The sequence below is a fragment of the Branchiostoma lanceolatum genome, chromosome 4 (genome assembly GCF_035083965.1).
Source record: "Branchiostoma lanceolatum isolate klBraLanc5 chromosome 4, klBraLanc5.hap2, whole genome shotgun sequence".
In the NCBI taxonomy this organism is placed as follows: domain Eukaryota; kingdom Metazoa; phylum Chordata; class Leptocardii; order Amphioxiformes; family Branchiostomatidae; genus Branchiostoma; species Branchiostoma lanceolatum.
Window position 1 is genome coordinate 11992428 of NC_089725.1, and position 23820 is coordinate 12016247.

Consider the following 23820-nt stretch of genomic DNA (forward strand, 5'->3'; position numbering starts at 1 on the left):
GAGTATAAAAAAGCAAAAAAGCAAGCTGGTGCCGAACATCTGCTTGGAGAGTAGGTAGATCCATTGTCGAAAGACCCCCCCCCCCCACACGGAGGTATTCGAAAAGTTAAGTCAATCATGAAAAGAATAATCGATGCATCTTCTCTTGACAGCGCTGTTATCGACAATCCCCGGCCCCGTGTCTTACTCTGAAATCCTTTCAAAAACGCAGGAAAAGCCATTTCAGAGGGTTGCTATACAATTATTTTGATTAGAGCTTCTAGATCTGGGTGTCAAATAGAGAACTTCTAAAACAAAATTGAAGAAGACTAAGCGCCTGTCGTATCATCTTGGGGATCCAAAAATCAAGTCTAGTATTTAGCTCTAGTAACATCTGATCTGATCTGTTGGCTTATGGATGAACTAAAGTTGTCGTTATGGTGAAAATAGAGATTGTCTCTTGGCGTAACCAAGGACATTATATAACCAAGGACATTATATAATGTTTTCCCTGTTCATGATATGGTTGAATGTATGAATATGTATAATTTGTATACTATATAAAGAATCCATTTTGATATATTAATGTAGTCTCCCAACTAAAGTCCAAAGTCACTTTTGATTTACAGTGTTGGTATTCCAAAAGAGTCTGACCTGTAGTATCGCCAAATGGGATAATAGAAACAGCCGTCAAATTTCGGTACAGTTTTGGGAATGGAGAAATCATGGAAGGCTCGCAGCTGCAGTGGGGTACATAAAGCCATTTTGATATCTTTTTCAGCAAATTGCACTTTAGAAACCGCGAGATGTTTTACACCATTCACCACGAAAATCAAATCTTCTATTGTACCTTCTACCGAGCAACAATCAGATGAAAAGAGCGATTTGCGTTCTTTTATAAGAGTAAAGCTGCAAATGCTTTATGTTAAAACATAACGTTAGTAGGCAAACCATAACGTTAGACCGAGATAGTTTGCCCAGAAATCCAACAGACACAGCAACCTCCGTGAGCCATTGCCTTTGTAAACGCCTCTGTTCTTTCTTTCCTATTTTAAATACACCTGACCACATCTCGACGGTACAGAAGCGTCCTCTAGTGGTTTATGTTAGTATCTCAGCCAGGGGGCGATGCCGTTTCAAGGATTGTTCTACTATGCAGGAGGGCAGCGACTTTTTCAAACTTTCAAACAAGTAAGATGAATCATTTATCATATCTTCATAAGCATATTTTGTCCTAAAATATGTCGAAAAATTCTTTCATTATAACTTTAAGCACTAAATCGTCCCATCTTACACCCAATACCTTGATAAAATGCTTGATTTGTCTCCTATCAGGTAGTGGTATGACCCTCCAGGACTAGTATCATGGCGCTGTCATGTGTTCAGTGGCTCCTTGTGCTGGGCATGTTGGTGACCGGTAGCATCAACACCCTCAGTAAGAAGGCCCAGAACGACTCAAAGTGAGCACAGAACACTTAGTATTACAAACTTTTATTTCCCCCTTTCTTTGGGCTTTTTCAGATCACAGACCCGGACGTAGCGAAGTCACATGATTGGGGAGGGGGGCATGGCGACCTGCCAACTTTTAGCATGTGAAGTTTTGTGCTGTGAAGTTTGAAATAATAATATCAGGTGTATTTGCAGCCAGTGCCACAGGCAGGTACCCAATGTGTAGGGTAATGAGGCTGTTTAACGTGTTCGAGGCACCTCCTCGAGCACGGGACCCCCGTTTTACGTCCCTCCCGGAAGACGATTTCGTGGAAAGCTTTCGTGAGGCTACAGCAATCCGGACGTCCTTGGTTGGTCCCCCATCCAAGCACTGTCCGGACCGCGCCTTGCTTAACTTCCGAGATCGAGGGATCGGGTGTATCCAACGCGCCACGCGGCCGTAGCTTTTAAGACGCTCCGGTTCTCTATCTGGTTGAGCTAGATGATCAGTGGAAGATAATTGGCGATTTAACCAAGGCAAGGCAGGTGGGTCTTTGGACCTGTTTCAATTTGGTAGCAAGGCCAGGTGGTCTTGTGGTAGGGCTGTTTGTTGACTTATGCCATAAGTTATGGAATGTAAAGATCCTGGGTTCAAATCCCTAGCAGACCTCGGTGTTGTGCCATATGGAAAGGCACTTAACGTCTATTTCCTCACTCAGATAAAAATGAGTACATAGCTTCGGTTAGGGACTTCCTCTCGGATGGTACGTAAAGCCGGAGGTCCCATATGCATGTTTGAAGAAAGCTACAACTCGAGCTTGTTAAAGAACCCACCACACATCAAAAAGAGTAGGAGTCCTTCCCGGTGTGAGTGATCAAATCTTACAGTCAGTCTTGCAAAGGTGATAGTCATCTGTTATGTCAATCCTTCCACAAATTTGATAAATCTCAATAAATAAACAGATGCTTAGCAGTCTAATTGACTCTCAATTTTTGCACACAAACATAATTGAATGGCTGTACTAGGAAATGACCAGTGTAAAAGCAAGGCTGCTGGTAGTTGAAATGAGCAAATGTGTGTTCTTTGACCATCTGGAAGTGAGCTGACCATTGATCACCTGTTGTTTTCCCTCCAGGGTTAAGGGTGTTCCAGGACCAAATGGAACAGAAGCTGTGGAACATGATTTTGACCATCCATGGTTCCAAACAGTCATCATGTTCATAGGTAGGGAGATGACAGCTAATCAGATGCAAAACCCACACTATTGTTAAACCACTCATTGGTCTGTCCATTTACTTTAAAGGTGCCCTAAGCGATTTCAGGGGGTAAAACTTGAAATATTCTGAGGAAAACAATTCTGTTTGGTGAGGTGAAATTTACATTTACTTCCCTATATTAGCACATCTGCATCATTATTTCATACTTTGGGTGTTTGAAAATAGCACAGAAGCAAGCCACAAAAGGAGCATTTTATTTATTTTGTCCCCCCAAAAATCAGCCCAGAATCCAGCCGTAACCGTTTTCTGTCGACAATTTTCGGTAACTTCCGTGACGTCACAATGCCCAAGCACATTGAGCCATGACTATGTGATGATTTCTTCGGAAGCGTTCGTGACTTATTGGTCAGAATCGTGGTTGTTCGGAAGATTTGAAATGATGGCTGGCCTCCAAGTGCTCAGATTTTCAATGAGTTCCCACCACACAATGACATTACATTTTTGCTCCATGATGGTCGATATGCGATGAGATAGTGAAACTTACTATGGATAGAAATCAGAAAAAAAAATTATTTTGAATATACGACTTTCAGCGCCCTAATATTGCTTAGGTTGCCTTTAACAGTGGACTTAGTTCCCTTCTATAATGATTACATACCTGTGTGAGCCAAGGGCAATTGAAACAGAGATTGGCATTGCCCTCTGCACCAAACAGTGTGGGAAGGATTTTTTATCTTTGCCCCTCCCACCTGAACAGGTGAGATGTGCTGTCTGATCGGTCTCTTCATCCAGAGGAAGCGAGAGAGGGACCAGTTCAGGAAACAGGTCAGAGGTCAAATACTACCAGCTAACCTAAGAATCTCTTCTCAGGACTATTCCACTCAATGTGTGTGTGTTGGGTGGGGGTATTTAGATTAAGAATAAAAAGAATAAGTGTAAGGAATAACATGTATTGGTAGTGGTGTGGATCTAAACCCGAGTTTAGGTTTAGGTTCGGACTCGAGTCCAGAGGTTTAGGTTCAGGTCCGGACCTGAACAATAATTTTGGAATATTTTTTTTCGTGTTACATGTAAAATTGCATATTGGCAGATATTTTACATGTAATTTGAAAACTATATATACGGAATTATATATAGTCGGTAATTAACACAAAAGTTCAGTTATAAACACAAAAATGTTTTCATATTTTTCTAGTGCAAATTTCACGATTTAAGGAAGGTTTAAGATGGTTTAAAACAAAAAGGAGTATATGAGTGAGAGAATTTTTTTTCAAGTCCGGACTTGTTTCCAGATGTTTAGGTTTTTTTGGACTTGAACCTAAACGTTTTACAAGTCCGGAACCGGTCCGGCCGGACCGATCCGCACCACTACGTATTGGAGTACTGTACTTATTGTGAAGTTAAAAAGCCACACTGCGTTTAGTCAACAGATGTATGTTAAGTTGATAAACAAAATGGTTTGACTTTGAGACAGGCTCTAGGACTTACACATACTATTGTGGTGTACCTTTTAGTCTAACATCTTTGGAATGTATTACAGGGCTTCATGCTGTTCAACTTAAAGAGAAAGTGTGGGCACTGGTAGACTAAGCACTTTTGAAAATGTCTTCCAGATTATGCAAGATTTTAACCAGGAACCAATAGAAGCTCTACAACAAGGAAGGTAGGTCATAAAAAATGAAGAAAAAAAACAGTCACTGTCTGATGAAATTATTTAGTCGAGGTGGTTTTGGCCTAGTCTGTGTAATACAAACTCCTCTTTTCGGGGCTTTTATGGCCCCTCCCAATCATTAAGAAATGATCACAGGGCTAAAACCCAAATTACTTTTTTTATCTTGTCTGTTCTAGGGTGTTCCAGTTCATCTTTGCTGTCCCCACCATTTGTGACTTGTTTGGAACCACTCTTGCAGGTAGGATGGGATAAAACTTTTTAACTTAACTGATGCATTGATGGGTTATGCTTCAGTTGTAGGTTTTCATTTGTGAATATCAAAAAACTTATCAAGTATGATGAAGTTAAACTTGTGTACAATGCCAAAGCCTAGTTTTCTAACACGTTTAGGGAAAATGGGAATTTTCAATTGAACACTGCCAGTCTTTGTCAAGGAATGAGTAATCTGCCGCTTCTGTGATCTAACTTTATGCAGATAGAACTCATGACTTGGTGATATTAGTATTTGCAGAAAGTATATGGTGCCCCATGTCACGGTGTAAGGCCCTGATGAGGGCCTGCATGCCCCTTTTACGTAGAGCGTAATCGGCCGTTTTAATTTTACGTAGAGCGTTGCCAACCACTCCATAATTTAGCGTAGAGCGTAGGGGGGGCTTTCTGAATTTAGCGTAGAGCGTAGCGAGGCTTTCTGAATTTAGCGTATTACGTAGCCGGCCCTCCGAATTTAACGTAGAGCGTTGTCGGGACCCCCTATGCAGGCCCTCCCTGATGTAGATGGCCTTCTTATTCATCTTGCAAACAAGTTTGATTCTGTGTCCAAGGTCTTTAATTTGTCCAGTAAGACAGAATGTCCAGGTTATTCTATATGTATGTACTGTGACACAAGGTTATTAAACTCAGATTAATGATGATTTTCCCCTATTTCCCCAGGGATCGGCCTGTTGTGGGTGAATGCCTCTGTGTGGCAGATGCTCAGAGGGTCTATTATCATCTTTACTGGCATTCTTTCTGTGAGTAAAAATCTTCAGACAAAACCTGGTAACAAAAACAAGCTGAATGTGGAATACCATGTCTTTTTTGTTGGGTTTTTCTGCATTGATTGCAATTGGTATTGCTAATGCGTTTACTTCCATGATACCAAGGACATTATATACTATATAATGTCCTTGATGATACATACTGCTCCCCAAAACTAGGGGACATTGCAACACTTGATTTTGGTTGTTTACCAATGATGGAAATGTAAAAAGGTGACATTAGTATGTTGAAAATCTGGTGCCAAAATTCTATAATAGGTACCTAAACTTGTCCATCCATGTATAGATATGAAGTATTGCCTGTACCACTAATAATGTACTCAACAGACATGCCTGTCTATTTCTGTAATCATCAGTATCATTCTGCTTTCAGAAAATCTTCTTGAAGAGAAAATTGAGAGGTATTCACTGGACTGGCATGGTGGTCACCATGGTGAGTTATGTCAGAAACGCTATCAGAATCTCAAAGCTAGGGGCAATGATGGCCTCGTGGTTTGGGGAGGCAAAATTAAAAGGCGGTGGAAGGAGAGGGATGAGCTCTGCCTTGCAGTACTGTGAACAAGATACTGAAGATTAATGACATGCTGTCACTTCAATTTCAAAAAGGGCTATGAGACCTTTAACTTTATTTTTACCTGACAGATTACTGATCTCAACACTGTATCACATGCCCTGTTCAGTTGTATATTCCAATCTTCCCTGCTTAGCTTGGTATGTTGATATTAAGGTGTGCAGCAATTTTGTATTGGAATAGCAAGTTTATCTCTTCAACATACTGTGGGTTTCTACTATGGTTATTTAGGCTCTATACTTGGTCTTGTTCTGTATTTCATTCTCCACTACCTGCTGAGGTTGTATAAGTAGAAGTGAAACTTGGTAATTCATTTTGTAATTTATCTTATCAGTTTGATTTTATTATCATAACCTTTTAAGCTGTTTTGTACACTTGCCTTTAGCCTTTAGGCATGGATTTTCAATAAGGATTACATTAAATGTTAGTAATACTGAAATTATGATAATTTTTTCACCAGCTGGGTCTAGTGTTGGTGGGAGTCTCCAGCATCTTTAATGAAGAGGACAATGATAAAAAAGATGTGAAGAAGTCAATTCTAGGTAAGTCATGAAAAATACATGCTCTATTTATATCCTCCAAATGGGGATGTGTATCTAAATGCTGTACCGAATCCAACTCAGATGTGCAGCATAGCCACATCTTGCTTGGCGCAACCTATTTCTAAACCAAGGTAGCACACTGCACTTCCCAGATATTGTAGTAAGGATGCCCCTTTTTCCATACGGAAATGTTATGGAAATTTAGTATTTCATTCACCAAGTATTTCTAGCTATAACATTATTCAAATATGCTTTTAGGTTTGATCTGGACTTATTAGGTCGAACCTGAACCTAAACTTCTGGATAGGAATCCGGACCTGAACCTGATTCAATGACGATAATGTTTTGGCTTCAGATGGATTTTTGGCTCCTGAGATACTCTGCCACCTGATTGGCCAGGTTAGGTTAAACACCAACCTCCTGGAAGGACACTAAAAGAGAACATGTGTGCTCCACTGCTCACTGGGTGAACTTTGATGCAGAATGACGTAGGTTGTACCCCTTGTAGACACATCTGTAGCATCTTACTCTGCTTCTGTTGTTAATGTGGAGAGTGTTGAAGAAGGAGTAAACCATGATGTGTGTTTTCCTCAGGTATTGTCCTGATCCTGGCTGGACAGGTGGTCAGTTCCAGTCAGATGATCATTGAGGAATTGTTCCTTAAGAAGAGGAAGTTTCCACCCTTACAGGTGAGAGTCCCTTAACTATCAGAAAATTTCATTTAAGTTGGTTTGATAGAAGTTTGTGCCACCAAAACAACATGGAAGAGATGTGAAGTTGAGTTCACATGGTAGAATGGTTGATTCTGTGTATCTTAGTATCAGTAGTGCTTGCCTGTTCTCATAAGCCTACTACTAGTAAAAGAATTTTTAGCCCTGGACTGCCACCTAGCAGGATTAGGTCAAACTGCAGAGATAGTTATGAAGAATGGGAAACTTGCAACTTACCAACAGGGAACATGTACTGTAAATCTTGAAATATTTGCAGTGCTTTTATGTTTGTGCTTTTTGTGGTGACAGCAAACTTTACATGTTCTCTGTATTACTATTGTAGTACTACTGTATTGTTTTAACTGAAGATGCCTCATTTTCCCAACCGCAAAATCAAGTGCCCCAAACTTTAGAACAATATTCATTTACAGTACTCCGAAATATAACAATAATCTGTCCTTCTCTTTCCCCAGGTTGTTGGCATGGAGGGAACATTCGGGGTCTTCTTTATGGTAGCTGTGAGTAACATCAATATTTGGTACAAAAAAAGCATGAGGTAGAACTTGCCATATACCATTTGGGCTATTTAGTGCTGAAATATAATACATGTATTATCATTTTCCGGTCAAAACAATTAATTCTAGTTATAATAGTACTGTAAAACATTGCTCATAAGAAACATGTATTTTATGCTTCATTGATATTGATCAACATATAGAAGCAGAATTCTGTAGTATAGATATGGAGTCAAATTAGAGTTGTTGAATTGACGTTAAATTGGATAGAGAGAGAGATAGAGAGAAGATAGGATAGGTCTTTGCTGGGTAGTCTATGTCTCACCTTTCCAGGGTACATGTTCTTGTCAAGTCTTGACCCTTTGAATCCAGGGCTGTTTTACACTTTGTATATAGAAGTGAATAACATGTACCGTTGTCTCTCCCCAGCTCTTTCTTCCTGTCCTGTACTTCATTCCCGGTGACCAACCAGGTGGCAGGTATGAGAACAGTATTGACGCCCTGTACCAGATCTACAACTCACCCGGCCTACTGGTGTTCTGTCGTAAGTCCCCATTGGTCCAAATGTGTTAACAGTTAATTGTTGTAGATGTCATCAATTATACATTGTTCGATTTGGTAATCAGATTTCACATGTAAGTAGGAATGCCTTTGCTCTCCAAGTTTGCAGTGCTGATACAGGTTTTATACAAATGCCTAAAACAACTTTCCCTCCTCCCATACAGTGTTATACCTGTTCTCCATCGCCTTCTATAACTACTTTGGGCTGGCTGTCACCAAGTCATTGACAGGTGAGGATATTTTGTGTATATCACATCATTTCGGTACAATTTCAAATTTTAGAAGTCATTGCAGAAAGTTTGTATGTTGTTTTACAAGCAGTAGCCCCCTATGGTAGTGCTTGCACAACTGTGTGGTCCAAGGGCTATTCTAGAAATTGTGATGGGCACTGCCCAATGCACCAAAAGGTCTGGGAAAGAATTTAACTTTAACCTTGTTGTTGTTGATCATCCCTTATACACAGGTTTTATGAAATATCTATTCGTTTTGACTATTGTATTGTGTAGATACTCTCCAAGCAGAGGATGGGTTCCGGCAGGTTTTTGACGTGTTTTTAGGCGTTTTTGTCGGCCTTTCTACTTTTTCATTTTTTTTTGTCTCTATAAACCCAACCTCTGCCGGCACTGACCTCGGGGCGGGGCAAACCTATTTACTTCCATTGAAGAAAGGTGGCAGTGCTCCTCCCCGAGAACCATTAGATTATCATTAGTGGTAACAATTTTATTGCGCCGGATTATCACACATCCGGCAAGTGTAGCGGCTTTCACGGGGCCGCGCCGGTCCCCCGCTGACTGCCCTATTCATGCGACAGGCTGATCTCACGCCGGCATGAACATTGATAGCATCATAACGTAAATTTCCATTGGATACCTCACAAGAAAATTGAGAAAATACACTAGTGCATGAACAAGGCATATAAATAGATGTGTATTGCATATCAACTTGAAACGCATCAATTATGCAATTATATCAGGAATCGTTATTAAATGAATTACAAACGGGAACATGTACCTTACGTTTACATGCGGTTAACGCATGCCTCCGCTCGCTGTGTTCAGATTGGAAGAGAAGTTTTCAACAACAACAGCAAAATTGGTGATGAAGCTCTACTAACAGAGACTTGAAAATTCCCAAATGGCACCAGAGGATAGTACAGTTTTTTGTGTGATACGGTCTTTGATGGTTCTTTTATGGTAAAAGAGTTCAGTCACGATAGGCAAATCATTTGCTGACGGACATCGTAACGATCTTCCAACATGGCGCCCCGTGATTGTTTTGCATACACATGTGGGTGGTTTAGAGTCTTTTATGAGATTCTACGATTTCCTCACACTACAACATTGCATTTCCGCAGTGGGTAGTCAATATAAGAGGATTTATGGATATTTTTGGGCTGTACTTTGTCTTCTGGTACGGCGGTCAAAATCGGTCTGGATCGGAGTTGAGCATCGCGGATTGGAAAGATGGAAACCCCGGCCCGGCCTAATGTTTTTCGCTGCACGCTGAGATGATCTTAGTTATTTCATACGAAAGTAAGTGCAATTAGCCAAAGGATACGAGAAGCGTAAGAACATTACGTAAAGAACATAGCACGACAAGTAATGCCACGACCGTTGGACCAAGGATTAGGTCCTTGCATGGTTTGACTAGGCCGGAAGTTCTGTGGCGCAGGGGGAGGGAATCCCGTGCCTGGCCGGGCACGCTTCGCACCTACTTATAAAACGCTTGTAATGTGTTGCAGCGATTAGTTTTATTAGGCTTTGATCAGTCCGTCTGCCGGCAGAGGTTGGGTTTATAGAGAGAAAAAAAAAAAAAAAAAGTAGAAAGGCCGACAAAAACGCCTAAAACACGTCAAAAACCTGCCGGAACACATCCTCTGCTTGGAGAGTATTGTGTAGATACATGTATAATTGATTTCTTTGCTACCCCATCCCTGCCACAGCGGTCCACAGAACCCTGATCGATGCCTGCAGGACCATCATGGTGTGGCTGGTGTCTCTCTTCATCCACTATGCTGTGTCTAAGGTAACAGTAGTGGCGTAATATCGGACATCAAGAAACAGAGCTCATTTAGGAATCTTACAGGGAATCTTACATTTTCCAACTTCAGTGATGTCTGTAACAACAACAAGTAAAGCCACAGTTATACAGCCAGGGTGACAAGAACTGATATTGTACCCAAGGGGATTCATCAGAAACACAAACGAAGACATCTCACAGATACGAGTCATTAACCACCAACTTGAAGATACATTGACAGACGGTTGTGACAAACTTATTAACACCCCGTCTCCTGAAAACAAATCGGGGGCTTTCTCCAAGTCTTACATCTTACTGACACGGGTCATTAACCACCATGATAAATTGACAGAAGGTTGTGACAAACTTATTAACACCCCGTCTGCTGAATAAAAAATCGGGGGCTTTCTCCAGGTCTTACATCTAACATCTTACTGACACGGGTCATTAACCACCATGATAAATTGACAGAAGGTTGTGACAACACCCCGTCTCCTGAGAAAAATCGGGGGCTTTCTCCAAATCTTACATCTTATATCTTACAGACACGAGTCATTAACCACCATCGTAAATTGACAGACGGTTGTGACAAACTTATTAACACCCCGTCTCCTGAAAAAACTCGGGGGCTTTCTCCAAATTTTACATGTTGCATCTTACAGACACGAGTCATTAACCACCATGGTAAATTGAGATAAGGTTGTGACAAACTTATAAGCACGATGTCTCCTGAAAAAAGGAAGGTTCTTTCCAAATCTTACATCTTACACTACACCATGGGGGGAAGGGGGGTGAATTGACGAAAGTTTGTGACAATATTGATTAGGCACTACTCTCTGCTTCTATATTACAAGCTCGCAGGCTCCTGCAAGAATCGAAGGCTTTGCCCAAATGTTATATCTTACAGACACGGGTTATCAGCCACCATGTTAAAAAGGTTTACAATTTTAAATGTTTGGTTACCAATGGTACATGTCATACTCATATACAGCCAATGATGCAATACATGAATAGAGTAAGACCACATGGGGGTTACTTTTGAGTCACAGGGGATCGGCCCTAGAATGCAGCTCTGAACTAACACTGATTTTTAAAATGTTGAGCTTGAGATGATAGATCAATCCAAGCTCAATGATCTATAGCTTCTCCGCCGGCCTTGGGGAGGAGTTTAGAAACATCTGCTTTGAAAATTGCTGTACACCAGTGTGTGAAGAAACAAATACTAACCAAGATGCTGCTGATTGGTAATACATTGTATTCTCCAAGCAGAGGTTTCCGTCGAGTGGGGTAGGAGTGTCCGGGATTTCTTACGTTCCTCTTCCTTCAAGGAAGAGGAACGTAAAGTGAAGGAAGAGGAACGTAAAGTGAAGGAAGAGGAACGTAAGAAATCCCGGACACTCCCACCCCACTCGACCGAAACCTCTGCTTGGAGAATAAATACATTGGTCTTCTTCTGTGTCCCATTGCCTTTGGTATCTTTCTTAGGCCCTGGCGCCGATGTACAACACAAATAACAGTAGAGAGGAATTGCGCAAATATTGGCACGCACATGCAACATAAAATAAAATAAAAACGAAAGCTGTGGAAAATCCAGATACAGTACTTTATTTCGTTCAAATTGTTGTGTTTGAGATAACAAATCAACCTAAGCCCATGATGTATGGTTGTCTGCGACGCTGGGGTGACGACTTTGCTCCCAAATATCTGCTTGGAGATTGTTGCACACTGGCTTTTCGGAAAAACTATGGCTTTTTTTCAGATCTTACATCTTATACCAGACCTGCACCACGTGTACGGGTCATTTACTGCCACGGTCAATTGACAAAAGGGTGTGAAGCTCTCTTAATCGTGGTGGTTAATGACCCATGTCTGTAAGATGTAAGATTTGGAAAGAGCCTTCGTTTTTTTTTCAGGAGACAGCATGCTTATAAGTTTGTCACAACCTTTGGTCAATTTACCATAGTGGTTAATGACCTGTATGTGTAAGATGTAAGATTTGGAGACAGCCTTTGTTTTTTTCAGGAGACTGCATATTCAAAAGTTTTCCACAACCTTCTGTCCATTTATCGTGGTGGTTAATGACCCGTGTCTGTAAGATGTAAGATTTGGAGAAAGCCTTGGTTTATTTTCAGGAGACGGTGTGTTTAAAATAATTTGCCACAACCTTCTGTCCATTTATCGTGGTGGTTAATTACCCGTGTCTGTAAGATGTAAGATGTAAGATTTGGAGAAAGCCTTCGTTCTTTCAGGACACTGCATGCTCATGAGTAAGAAGCAGAGCCCAGTTAATAAAAGATTGCCACCACCTTTTGTCAATTTACCAAAGTAGTAAATGACCTGTGTCTGTGAGATGTAATATTTGGAAAAAGCCAAGGACCCGTTACCGTAAGATGCATGATTTGAAAAAAAAAGCCAAGCCTTCGTTTTTTCCAGGATCCTGCTTGCTGATGATATAAAAGCAGAGCCTAGTGAGCAATCTACAATTGATGGTTAAGAAAAAAAGGTTGCATAACCTTAATCTAGCCAAGTACCGACACAAAACCATGAATCCCCTTGGGTACAATTCTATTCGATGTAAGATTTTCTGTAAGATTCTAAAATGTGCCTTGTTCTTCTATGTCCGATTTCTTGCCATGTATATAAGGTAAACATGCTTCAGTAGTTCATAGGGAGCAGGCCGTAGCCAGATTAGGCACTCTTAGTCATAGTTCAGCAACTGAAATGTCACATTTATTTCAACTGTAGTAATAACTAGTATAACTGGATTACTGTGTGTAGGGCAATTTTTCTTTTAAATTAACCCTTCTAGTTCACTTCTTTCCCATGGAAAATGTTGGAAGGTTCTTATTTTGATTATCAGACTTTCAAAGGAATGTGTTGTCCATTCTACTTTCAAATTCTGTTTCGCTAAATTAATTCCTATAACATGAAAGCACAACTGTGATGTAAGGGTAAAAATTGCAGAAAGACACATCTGATTTTCTCTTCAGATTTATAGCAACATCATTTCAAAACAGCTTATTCTCTGGCTCGTTTGCCCCCTACTAGCCTTCACAACGAGAATTGCTACTGTGAATTCAGTTTGCAGCGATCAAATTTCGGGGCATGTTGAAAATCAAGATTTCGCTGTATCTTTGAATTTCCAACTGAAACATTGCATGGGAGAACATACGTTCGCCACATAAGGTCCCCACAAAAACTGCAAACCAGAAATCTGTGCAAATAATCACTAGAAGTATAGTAGCTCTACCTGGTGCTTGGCATGCACCCGGCCTAAATAGGAGTCATTAGTGCTTGGGGTTGTTGAACTGCAGTGGGACCATTAGTCTGTACGACATGAGAGGTCTGTTCTTACAATGATACATGTGGAGCACAGGATGTCTGCTACTCCTGCTCACTCCTATGGGACAAGAGCCTACTCTAAAATCCCCGCTAATTGCCTCTTCTGAGACTATCCCTCAGATGTGAAGAGATTGTGTCTGACTTTTAGGAGGTACAAAAGCTTCTGTTGGCAGTTAAAGTTAGGAGTGAGTTCACCAGAGTTGCAGGCTGGTTGGAAGAAAGTGGATTGATTGGTACTCCCGAGACAAAGATGTGACCAACAAAAATGTTTCTTGTTGAGCCAGCGATCTGTCTCTGCCTGATAACATGTCTTTGTACCCAAACAGAAAGTCAAAATGAATCCCCCAAACTATGATAGGTTAGGGCAAGGTTTGGGGACAATCGTTGCTAGAAGTTTTGAGTAAAGCCTTTGTTCTGTACAATTTAGTTGTGGTAACCAAGTTTTATTCTTGTTGTTGATATTGGTGATCCTTAAGATTGTATTTTGTTCTGTTAGGATTTTGGGGAACCATGGGACAACACATACGGCATCTTACAAGGTAATTTTTGTTTAAGCTACTCCCTACTGAGGGTACATCGATATCGGTATTTCGATGAAGACTAGACATCTAGGTAATAGAATACGCCAAATAGCAGTTACTCAAGCAACTGGATAAAATTTTGAAACGGTCAGACGTTTCAGACAGCATCCACTTCCTTTCTACAGTGACACTGAGCAAGATCTGTCGAACAGCCGGTTTTTAACCACAAACTATTTATTTATATCCTCAATTTGAAACCTCCTTGATATTCTAATATGGAGTTAACAGGTATTACTCACAACAAAGTCAGAAAGAAAAAGGTAATACTAATAGAAAGATCTGTGTTGAGTTCTGACTTAGCTCTGACTTGTGATTTACTGACGCATATCATACGATAAACATGTTGCATTGTCACTGTGACATCTTGTCCCACAGTTGACGGGTTCTTCTTCTTGATGATTGGCACGGCTCTGTATAACGAGCTCATCAGCTTCCCCTGGATCCCCTGTCTGCGTCCCCAGCCCCCTGAGGAGGCCAGCCCCACCCACCAGACAGCCTCCATACAGGGGACACGGGACAGCGATGAGAGGACCCCTCTGCTTGGTGGGGACACGTAAACATGGCTGGATCAGAAATATGTAGTTGTCTTTGATGCCAGCAACTTTCTTAGGTCTTGTTGTCTCAACTATAGTCTGGACTCCATCGCATTCTAGTTCTGGTTTGCTCCAAGGATTGCCCTCAATCAGAATATTCTGGCCCCCATCCCCATTGAAACATTTGGTCCTTACATCCTGCATTATTTGGGGAATCATATTTTTCTCAGAAGCAGAAGAACACCTCTTCAAACCCTTGTACCATGCTGTTATGAGATCCACATGACTCGCAGCTAATCAGAACTCTCGCCTATATTTTAGGCAAATGATTAAATGCCCATTGTTTCTTTATTCGTGGGTGCCAGTCTATTCTGCAGGCATCATTTAGCCATCAGATCTAGGGGAGCAAACAGAGCTAGAATATCAAATGTGGAATGATATCTGTAAGAATAGACTACTTACATGTCATGCCTGTCAGCAGTGTCAGGACATTAGTTGGTTCTTAAGAAGGCCAGCTACATTTGGAGATCTTTGAGTTGTGTCTGTACAGCTCCCCTCATTATCCATACAATCTGGAGCTGATGGCAGCGACTTGATCCTATGGAACTTTGATCATGATGGATTGTTTCCTTTCCTCTGTTGTGTAGATGTTGCCATGATTTCTTGATAATGGACAGTATATATGTAAAGCTGGGCTCTGTTATTTTCCTGTGTATGTGTGTGTATTTCCTGTATAGCAAGCTGCGACTTGGCATAAGCTACAGTGCATAGGTTTCCTGTCTGTGCCTTTGCTGCTCTGTTTTGCTGCTCTGTGACAACACAAAGTAAGCAACTGGCCCCAAATGACAATATTGTTGAATGTACTATATCAGAATAGTGGGTATTGAGAGATGGAGAACGTTTATTTCACTACCTCCTAATAATCTAATGGGGCTGCTCTTGTACTTACTGTGCAATTGGAATGTTACTGTAGATTCGTTAATTTTTGCAGGGACTTAGTTTTGTGGTAGAAGGGAAAGGAGGTTTTCATGTTGTTTTATGTTTGCAGTGTAAACAATTCTGTACTACAGAAGTAATTCATTGGAAACACATATTTGCAGTGTCATGAATTTGAAGCGGAGAGGTCACTGCAAAAAATGTGAAAATAAAACCACTGCGAATTTGTATAAGTTTTAGAATATAATGAATTGTGAATGTTACGGCATTGCCATTCTGTACATAGTCCCATTCTTGCCTGTCAACACCTTGACAATTTGTACGCCGCTCATCTGTCAATGAGTTTGTATCTTTACTGACTCTCTTCAGCTTAAAGGCACCAGTGAAGTTCTTTCTGTGGGGGTGTTAGATTTAATTAATTGATAATATCTCAAAGATGCTCAAAGATATGTGTACAGTTCCTACCATGAAAAGATATAAATATAAAACTGGAAAAAGGCAAAAACAGTGCATGGAGGTTGAAACCAGCACCATTTTTGATGTGAGATACTTTTACAAGAGGAAGTTCTTTGTACAGTATAACCTGTACCTAAAGCTCTGTACCTGTACCTAAATTAGGTATACAGCCCTAGCCATCCCACCTTGACAATGTCTGGAGTTTACAATTTTACCTTTATTTTTCATAAACATATACATATACATCTATTACATACACAATACAAAGGAAAAATGAAATCCAATTGTATTTTGTGTTTCCTCTGGCTTCATAAATTGTATAGCTCTACACAATTGTCTTCAATGTCATTTTTGTTTAGAACACCATTTTTTCTATAATTCTCACATTTCAGCAGGTTTCTCATATTTTAGATTGTTACTGTTATTGTAGCCTCTTTAGTCAGGTGTAACCCCTAGTACCATGAATTCATGCCCACACATCGAATTAACAGTCAAACATCACAAATAAGGAGGATATCACCAGGCATTTCAATGCATAAGTAATGTACAATTTGTCTGATAACACAAAACTCATGCATTGCCATGCTCTTCAATTGGTATGCGACAGGGAAGACCATCAGGTGGCATTCAGGACTAAAATGTAACTAGATTGTCAAGGACAATACGTGCCAGGTCACAATGGAACAAACGCGACCGTTTATGGCGCGTCACACTCACTAATGCATTACAGGACTACCTTGCCATCAGCACTTACCATCACATGCGTTAGAACAACAGTAGTCACTCATTTAGGCAATTTACATCAGGAGCGCTGGGGCATGGACAAATAGATAGATATTGGAAAATCTTGGTATGTAAAACACATGTATGTAGTACAACAGCTAGAACGTTGATCTTTGAATTGATAGAAAAAGAATACATTGATCTGATTTATATCAAATGCTAGGTGTTCACTGAAACCTCAGCATATTGCTGTATGCAGATACAAGTCTTATTCGAAGGTTTACATGAGCGCCTGCATGCCTTTTTCCATGAGGCGTATGCAGTTGCAACTTTTAATAATTCACCGTTAACCATAGCCCGTCCGCTCTAATTCGATGTTTAGCATTGACAAATTATTTGTATTGTGATGTCAAGCGCCAGGTTGTCCAAAAGTCATAAGGATTGTGTCGGTGTTTGTTGACACTCCCCTCTGAATACAATGGAACAATCCAATAAACTCATTCCTAAATCATTTTGCAAGAACAATTCAATTGACCATTATGAGTTGCCGATCCTCCTGAAGTTTTTATACCGTTAAGCGTTTCTGGCCATCCTAATAATCTCATGTGAAGCGTTGCCTGGACACCCCCCATACAGGCCCTCTTACATTTGGCACATCTGCTTGGATAAAAGCTCTCCTTGATGTATGGAGCTCTAACCAACAGCAGAATAAGACTACGCACCTGCAGTTCTGATGTATGGGACGACAAGTTAGATGTTTATAGTTAGTATTCACTTTGGCACACAAACATCGGCGGATACCTTACGTTTACGACGTATCTAGAACAGTTACATTTCATAGGCTTGTTGAGGAAAACATCAGTGTGCAACTATATTATAATTTGCCTTTTAGTTTGGCTCATGTTTGGATGTTGAAAATTCTATAAACATGAAAAATTCTTTGCCACTGACATTGCAATCCACAACATGATCTAGTTGGATATCATGGACCAGCTTCTTATTTTTTTAAACATTTATTATCATATAACAACATTCAAGTCACATTGGGATGAACCTGTTGTTAGATTTTTATATTGATAAGACAAATTGAAACATCGAACAGTAAAGTAGAATTTGGAGATGAACAGAATAGGTGTCACATCGGAGTTGTGGGTCTCACAGCGGAGTTCCGAACGGTTCCCTGGCAGGTTCCTGCTGACGCGGACGGAGGTCCACAGGCTCCATCTCCACCATGGGCTCCGCCGTCACCAGCCGCTCCACGTACACGTCAGCCTTTTCGTACGCCGGCTGATCCACCTGGATGTCGAACGGGTCTCGTCCGCAGAACAGCAGGAGCACCAGACTCTTGCGGAACTGTGAAAGGACGTACATGTTAACACGTGTTCTACTACGCCGCCCCTATTTTACATAGTCTCATTGGCAATGAGACGATCGGCATCATTGGTAAAGATTTTCATTAATCAATCACATATACAACGTAATACTACACAAAAGATACTAGAATTGTTTGTTGATGAAATCATTATCATTGCAGTATTGTTCGTTTGGCAGATCTAAGCCCGCACAGCCTACAGTAAGCCAGGCTGAGTTAACATGTGAACTGTCCTTGGTGCTGATTCCATATCCAGAGGACACTGAATTGTACACAAAGACGTGTTTATTTAAACATGGACCATTAGAATCATGACCATGGCGCCGATTTCAACATCGTTATTACAGCTCCAGCTAAAGAAAGCTTAAAAATCTCACCTCCTTCTCCATGATTAAATAGATGATGGTGTTCACGATGTAGCTTGTCTTGGCGAACTTGGTGGTCAGGACTTCTACGGTAGGAGAGACGTGTCCACCGGCGGCGATGACGAGTGCCATGCAGGCGTACGGCAGCCAGGCGACCAGCCAGCAGCCGGCCATGACCAGGGTGATTCTCATGGTCTTACGCCCGACCCTCACCTCATTGGGAACCTCATCCTCAACCTCCGCAGCCTGCAGAGAACAGTCAGTGACAACATGTACATACTTCATGTAGCTGAAGATTTATATTAACAAGTTTCAAGTTATGCTGGGAGACCAGACCCCGTATTCGGCGCGATCACCCACAGCACGCGCGCCCGAGTTTTACCGGTCCAGCTACCCCCCGCTGATCCCCACGATCCCGCACGCCCCCACTATCCGCTAGTTGTCTTGTCTCCCAGGGTAATTTCAAGTGTTTGTATACGACTATTGTTGTGAAAACAAGATATTTGCAACTTTGATCGGTAATGCTTCAGTCACATTTCCAAGGGAACCCGTCGATGTTTTCATGATTAGGTCAGAGCTTTGATCCGGCGTATATTTCAAGTGCAAATTTGAATCAACAGGGCCTGCCCAGAAATAGTCCGTCAGCTGCTGGGAGCCCCCCCCCCCAAAAAGTCCATAAACTACCCGGCGGGGCATCCATTTGGAAATGTGACTGTAGTATTATTAGAAGAAACAGGATCCAAAAAAAGTTACCCGTCGCAGATGCATGGTTGTCTTGACGACGCTGAAGATAATGACACCTAGCGGCAGGAGCAGGCAGGTCAGGAAAGCCACCGGGATGTACGACTTACTCATGGGGGTGTGGTGGTCCCAGTCTAGGGAACACACCGTCATGGCCGCCACCTGATGACATGTGGTAGTACGCAGAACATTTTAGGGCCAATTCTTAGTTACGGCTGATATAACATGGATGTTCATCTTTGTTGGTATGCGACGTTATGAAAAAAGTTTAAACTATTTTCTAACACCAAACTTCCGACCAGTCATCTGGCCCTTTCCCGGATAACGGAGGCCCGGTTTGCTCATGACTTGTCGCCTCCCGAAAGTGTGACTTGAACAATCTTCATCGAACTGTGACGGGGGCCGCTACCGACTACCTACCACCTTTGACCGGTTGCTCACTTCCGGAAAGTGACGTGTTCTGAACAACTCGGTCCTCAGTTATCCTGAATAGGACTAGGGGACTGGTTGAAAATTTGGTTAGTTCATAAAATGTCTTTTATAGTATCTCATTAATCTACGGTCTTACTCTTAGAAGTTCCTCTTCTGATATAAGAATTTAGATTTTCTGGCGCGTACCTGTGTGAACCGGCTCCAGCCCAGGACGGGCATGATGGTCCAGAAGAACGAGTAGCACCATGCGAAGGCATTCACCACGCATGCGCCAAACAGCGAGTCCAGCCGTGGAGCGGACTGCGGTCTGATGATGAGCCAGTACCGAGAGAACGACATGGTTGCCATGGTAACGATGGATACGATACCTGTGGGGGCAGACAAGGATTTCCAGGATCAACTAAGATGATTGGATTAATGATTAAAAGCTGTTACTGGTCTATAGATGAAAGAGAAGGGTAGAGGCAAGGAGGTTAAATCCATTAGTCGACGAATGAAGGTATAAACTGTTGGACGGATAAGTCATATGTAGGCAAGGGATTTTCGAATTCCTAGCCATCGGCAGTAGCGACCAAAAGTAGCACATGGGTCACTTTACAATAGATAGTAACTACTTTTTGTGTCGAATTCGACTGACTTCATTCCCGCCACATCTGCAATTCGGGCATACCATTATTTCAGCAGATAGCATCAGATACTGGGGCTGTAATGCATTTGGGTACTCTAACGCTCATTAGAATGTGCATTTGTGAAAGCTGATGGAAACGTCGCAATTTTCGCTGGCAAGACTGACAAATGCCAGTATTGTAGTTCTTTGCTGATGTACATCTAAGTAGTGTAGTCAGCGTCTCGGTGCGTTGGATCTTTAAGGTTAAGCTACAGTCGATACAGCCCAGGTTCAGCTGAAACACCAACCATATGATATTCAGCCAGTTGCAAGAAGCATTCCGTTTAATTTTCTTCGCTTACGGAAGAAAAGAAAGAGGAAAAGCTATAAAGACCGCTTGGTAATTGCTGTGGGGCCATTAGCGGCAATGGAAGCACTCAGATTCGCTCTATTGTCAGGCTTTACAGAACCAGCTTGTCCTGCGGAAAAGCCTTGTACGAACGTACGTACGTGACCATTGTACTAATGACCAACGTTCGTGCCGAGTATCTGTCTACATGCCCGAAGGGTGGTTCAACAGGCTTTCGTGAAATTATTCCTCACACGAACTTAAGCTCAAGGAAATTAAAACTCGATACTTTTCTGAATAATCCCTTTCTTCTGCGTGTAGTGGTATAAGCATCTAACGTAATTACATTGTCACATTTTTCATATGTTTGGTTCGCAGAGGTCATTGACCCTAATTGTGCTCGGGTGATTGGAAAGCAGGCAAATAATGGCGATTTTGGGACTTTTTACGATCAGTAAATGCCAATTTCACCACTACTACCCCTACAGAATGATTGTAAAGGCAGCTGAGTATGGGATGACACGGTACCGTCCCACACCTGGCTTCGGTTGGGGACGTCCCTGAGGAGAGCCACACCTCGAGCACGTGAAAAAACCACCACACTTTTTGGGGAAAAGATAGGGGTCCATTCCGGTGGGAGTGGATAAGGTAAATCTGTCCGGGTATGCAGCTTGTACTGTTCAGTACAAACCTGATGCGTTACGCCATGAGGCGGTTTACTTGGCACGCAATACAATACAAAAGTTAAACAATTCAGCCAAGCCTCCATATCTACCACTGTGAGCCGATATTTTCTGACAGAAGCCAACTTCAGGTCAAAGGGTGCCGTTTGGAGAAGGCCAAAGTCCGGAAACGTTCCAATTCCACGGACACGGGAGGAAAAAAAAAGGTGAGCAAACCGATACTTGAAGGAATTGTCTCAATGATGAATGATTTGTCATTCGGATTCTTGTCAGGCGATCGAGGCAAATTCCTCACCCTATTTGGATACTTTTCCGGTTTGTTCTTTACACCAAAGGGTCAGATGGGGACTACATCGTTCAAGAAAAGACTTTGCACTACAGCCCGCGTCAACCACTCTGGTCCTTTTTTCATCGGGGATAACGAGGTCATTTCTCGTCGTCTCTAGAATAAAACAAAACGTTTCTAAAAGAATGGATTGATATGTATAACGTTGAACTACCCCTTGGGCCCAATGGCATCAATTTGCATATCTCGTCAATTTGTGGCTATTTGCGCTGTGAAGCGGTAATTGTAGCTGATCAGGCTTGCTCCTTTCTCAGCCGAATTACTTAGTTGTAAGTTAACTCAATTCTGGGGCGCCTGATGTTTTGAACGAACGACTCACGAATCAGAATCTAGTTCAAACCGGGTCATATTCTAAGGCCCCCGTTTTATTTGCAGGGTATACTCCAGCGTATGTATCGCTACAAAAAATTGTTTTAGTAAAGCAGGCCAGGACCGAAAAAAAACTTACGGCTTCAAGGCAAATTTAATTTAGAATTGGGTAATTTTGTAATATTTCACACATATTCCTGCCCAGCTTTGATACGTTTACTCATATAACTACGACTGAATCTGAAAGCGCGTGGGAATCGTTCAACAGGAAAGAAGTAGAGCAGAACAGATCTAGTGGAAAACATGTCGGGCCCGTGACGTATAAAAATACATAGAGTCAACATAAAAGTCGAGACGTCAGTGTCTAACGTTACCAACTCTCGGAATTTGACAGCAAGCAGAAGACGGACGTTGAGCTGAGCTTAGTTTTGGGGCAATTTTGAAAGTCAACCGCACGGCCATACATCTATTGATCGTTGGGACCTGTTGCAGGACGCGCTATTTCGGGGAGCCATCTGCAGCCAATTACAGCAATGCACAAATCAGAACATCTGTGGTCATCAGCGCAGTAAAACGAGTTTCATTTCATTGAAAGCGCTGAGTAATGGGTCACTTGTTGACTACAAGAGCGCTAATGTGTAGCGGCTCAGCTGAGGTGTACGTTCGGTGATGCTGTTATAATTAATTGCCTTGTGTTACACAAAAGGGTAATGTGTTCATGATATCAGATGACTGCAGCTAACTTGACATCGTAGTACTGAAATATTCGCGTTCATCTGCATTGTTCAAAATTATGAACAGATAGATGTATGATCATGGTGACAATGTCTATTATTCTCGACTAGGCAGAACCATTCTGGTCAATTTTGATACATTCAGTACAGTACTTTTAAAAGTTGTAAAAAAAGGAAGAAATCTGATCTTCAATGGACACAACAGTACGACATGTATGTAAATGTAACTGTGATAATGGTATATATTTCGATGGCGCGCATGGCAAGGAAACCTTGTGAACAAACATGCGTCATTTATGGTCTATTATCTAGCACATTATCTAGGACACATAACATGAAGGTTAAGGAAGATGATATATGTATCTCCGTCATTTCAGTAGATTTTGTGATGCTTCAAGCTTGAAGTATGTTTGTTAGTCTTTGTGTATACTATGGTTATTCAGAGTCATACAATCCGTGTACTTACTGAGGAAGTAGTTGACGAAGGCGTACCAAACGCACGCCGCGCGGCCGAATAGCCACCGCTCTCCCACCGCGGACGCCACGGCGAAGGGACTCCCCAGCGCCGCCACCAGCAAGTCGCTCAGCGCGATGCCGCCCAGGTACAGGTGGAAGGGCGTGCGGAGGGACTTGAAGCACCAGAAAACCAGGACCGTCAGGAGGTTGGCGACGAAGCCGAACGATCCGATGAAGCCGAGCCAGACTGCCATGAGGAGGTGTTGCTCGGTGGTGAAGTAGGCGGGAGTCGTAGGGTCGGACGTGAGAGCTTCAGGTGTCGGTGCCATGGTGTCCATGGCTGAAAACGTCCCGTTCTGTCCCGCCGACGCCATTGGAACCCTACCCTCTAACAGGTACTCTTGCACCTTCCCACGCGACCGAACCGGTCGCACAGACCTCCCGGCTAACTGTTGCCTCGTACAAGAGCGCTCCGTCAGGCACGCATGCGTGAAAAATTAAAAAAGAAACTGTCGCCAAGACAACATAGTACGTAGTAATCACATCTTTTCAAATGCATCGTCATATGATGAAATAGGACTATGAGGGCAAAAGTCGGTGTGG

The 23820-nt window shown here is 42.0% G+C and overlaps 2 protein-coding genes across 3 annotated transcripts; one reads left to right on the forward strand and one right to left on the reverse strand.

Moving 5' to 3' along the window:
- Positions 1-1324: 1324 nt before the first annotated feature.
- LOC136432616 (solute carrier family 35 member F6-like) lies at positions 1325-15975 on the forward strand. Of its 2 annotated transcripts, none has more exons than XM_066424026.1 (15): positions 1325-1439; positions 2544-2632; positions 3383-3450; positions 4239-4288; positions 4474-4535; positions 5228-5307; positions 5708-5767; positions 6366-6447; positions 7042-7136; positions 7631-7675; positions 8102-8216; positions 8398-8463; positions 10176-10258; positions 14091-14133; positions 14551-15975. In XM_066424026.1, exons 1-15 carry the CDS (start codon positions 1345-1347, stop codon positions 14730-14732), a joined length of 1215 nt encoding a protein of 404 aa, XP_066280123.1. In that variant the 5' UTR covers positions 1325-1344; the 3' UTR covers positions 14733-15975. The 2 variants fall into 2 exon arrangements, with proteins under 2 accessions (XP_066280123.1, XP_066280124.1); XM_066424027.1 differs by lacking the exon at positions 1325-1439 and adding an exon at positions 1888-1953.
- Positions 15976-16321: 346 nt separating this feature from the next.
- On the reverse strand, positions 16322-23656 carry LOC136432617 (pinopsin-like). Its single transcript, XM_066424029.1, has 5 exons — positions 23228-23656; positions 19920-20101; positions 19314-19463; positions 18573-18806; positions 16322-18176 (listed from the first exon to the last, which is right to left on the reverse strand). Exons 1-5 carry the CDS (start codon positions 23589-23591, stop codon positions 17979-17981), a joined length of 1128 nt encoding a protein of 375 aa, XP_066280126.1. The 5' UTR covers positions 23592-23656; the 3' UTR covers positions 16322-17978.
- Positions 23657-23820: the final 164 nt, after the last annotated feature.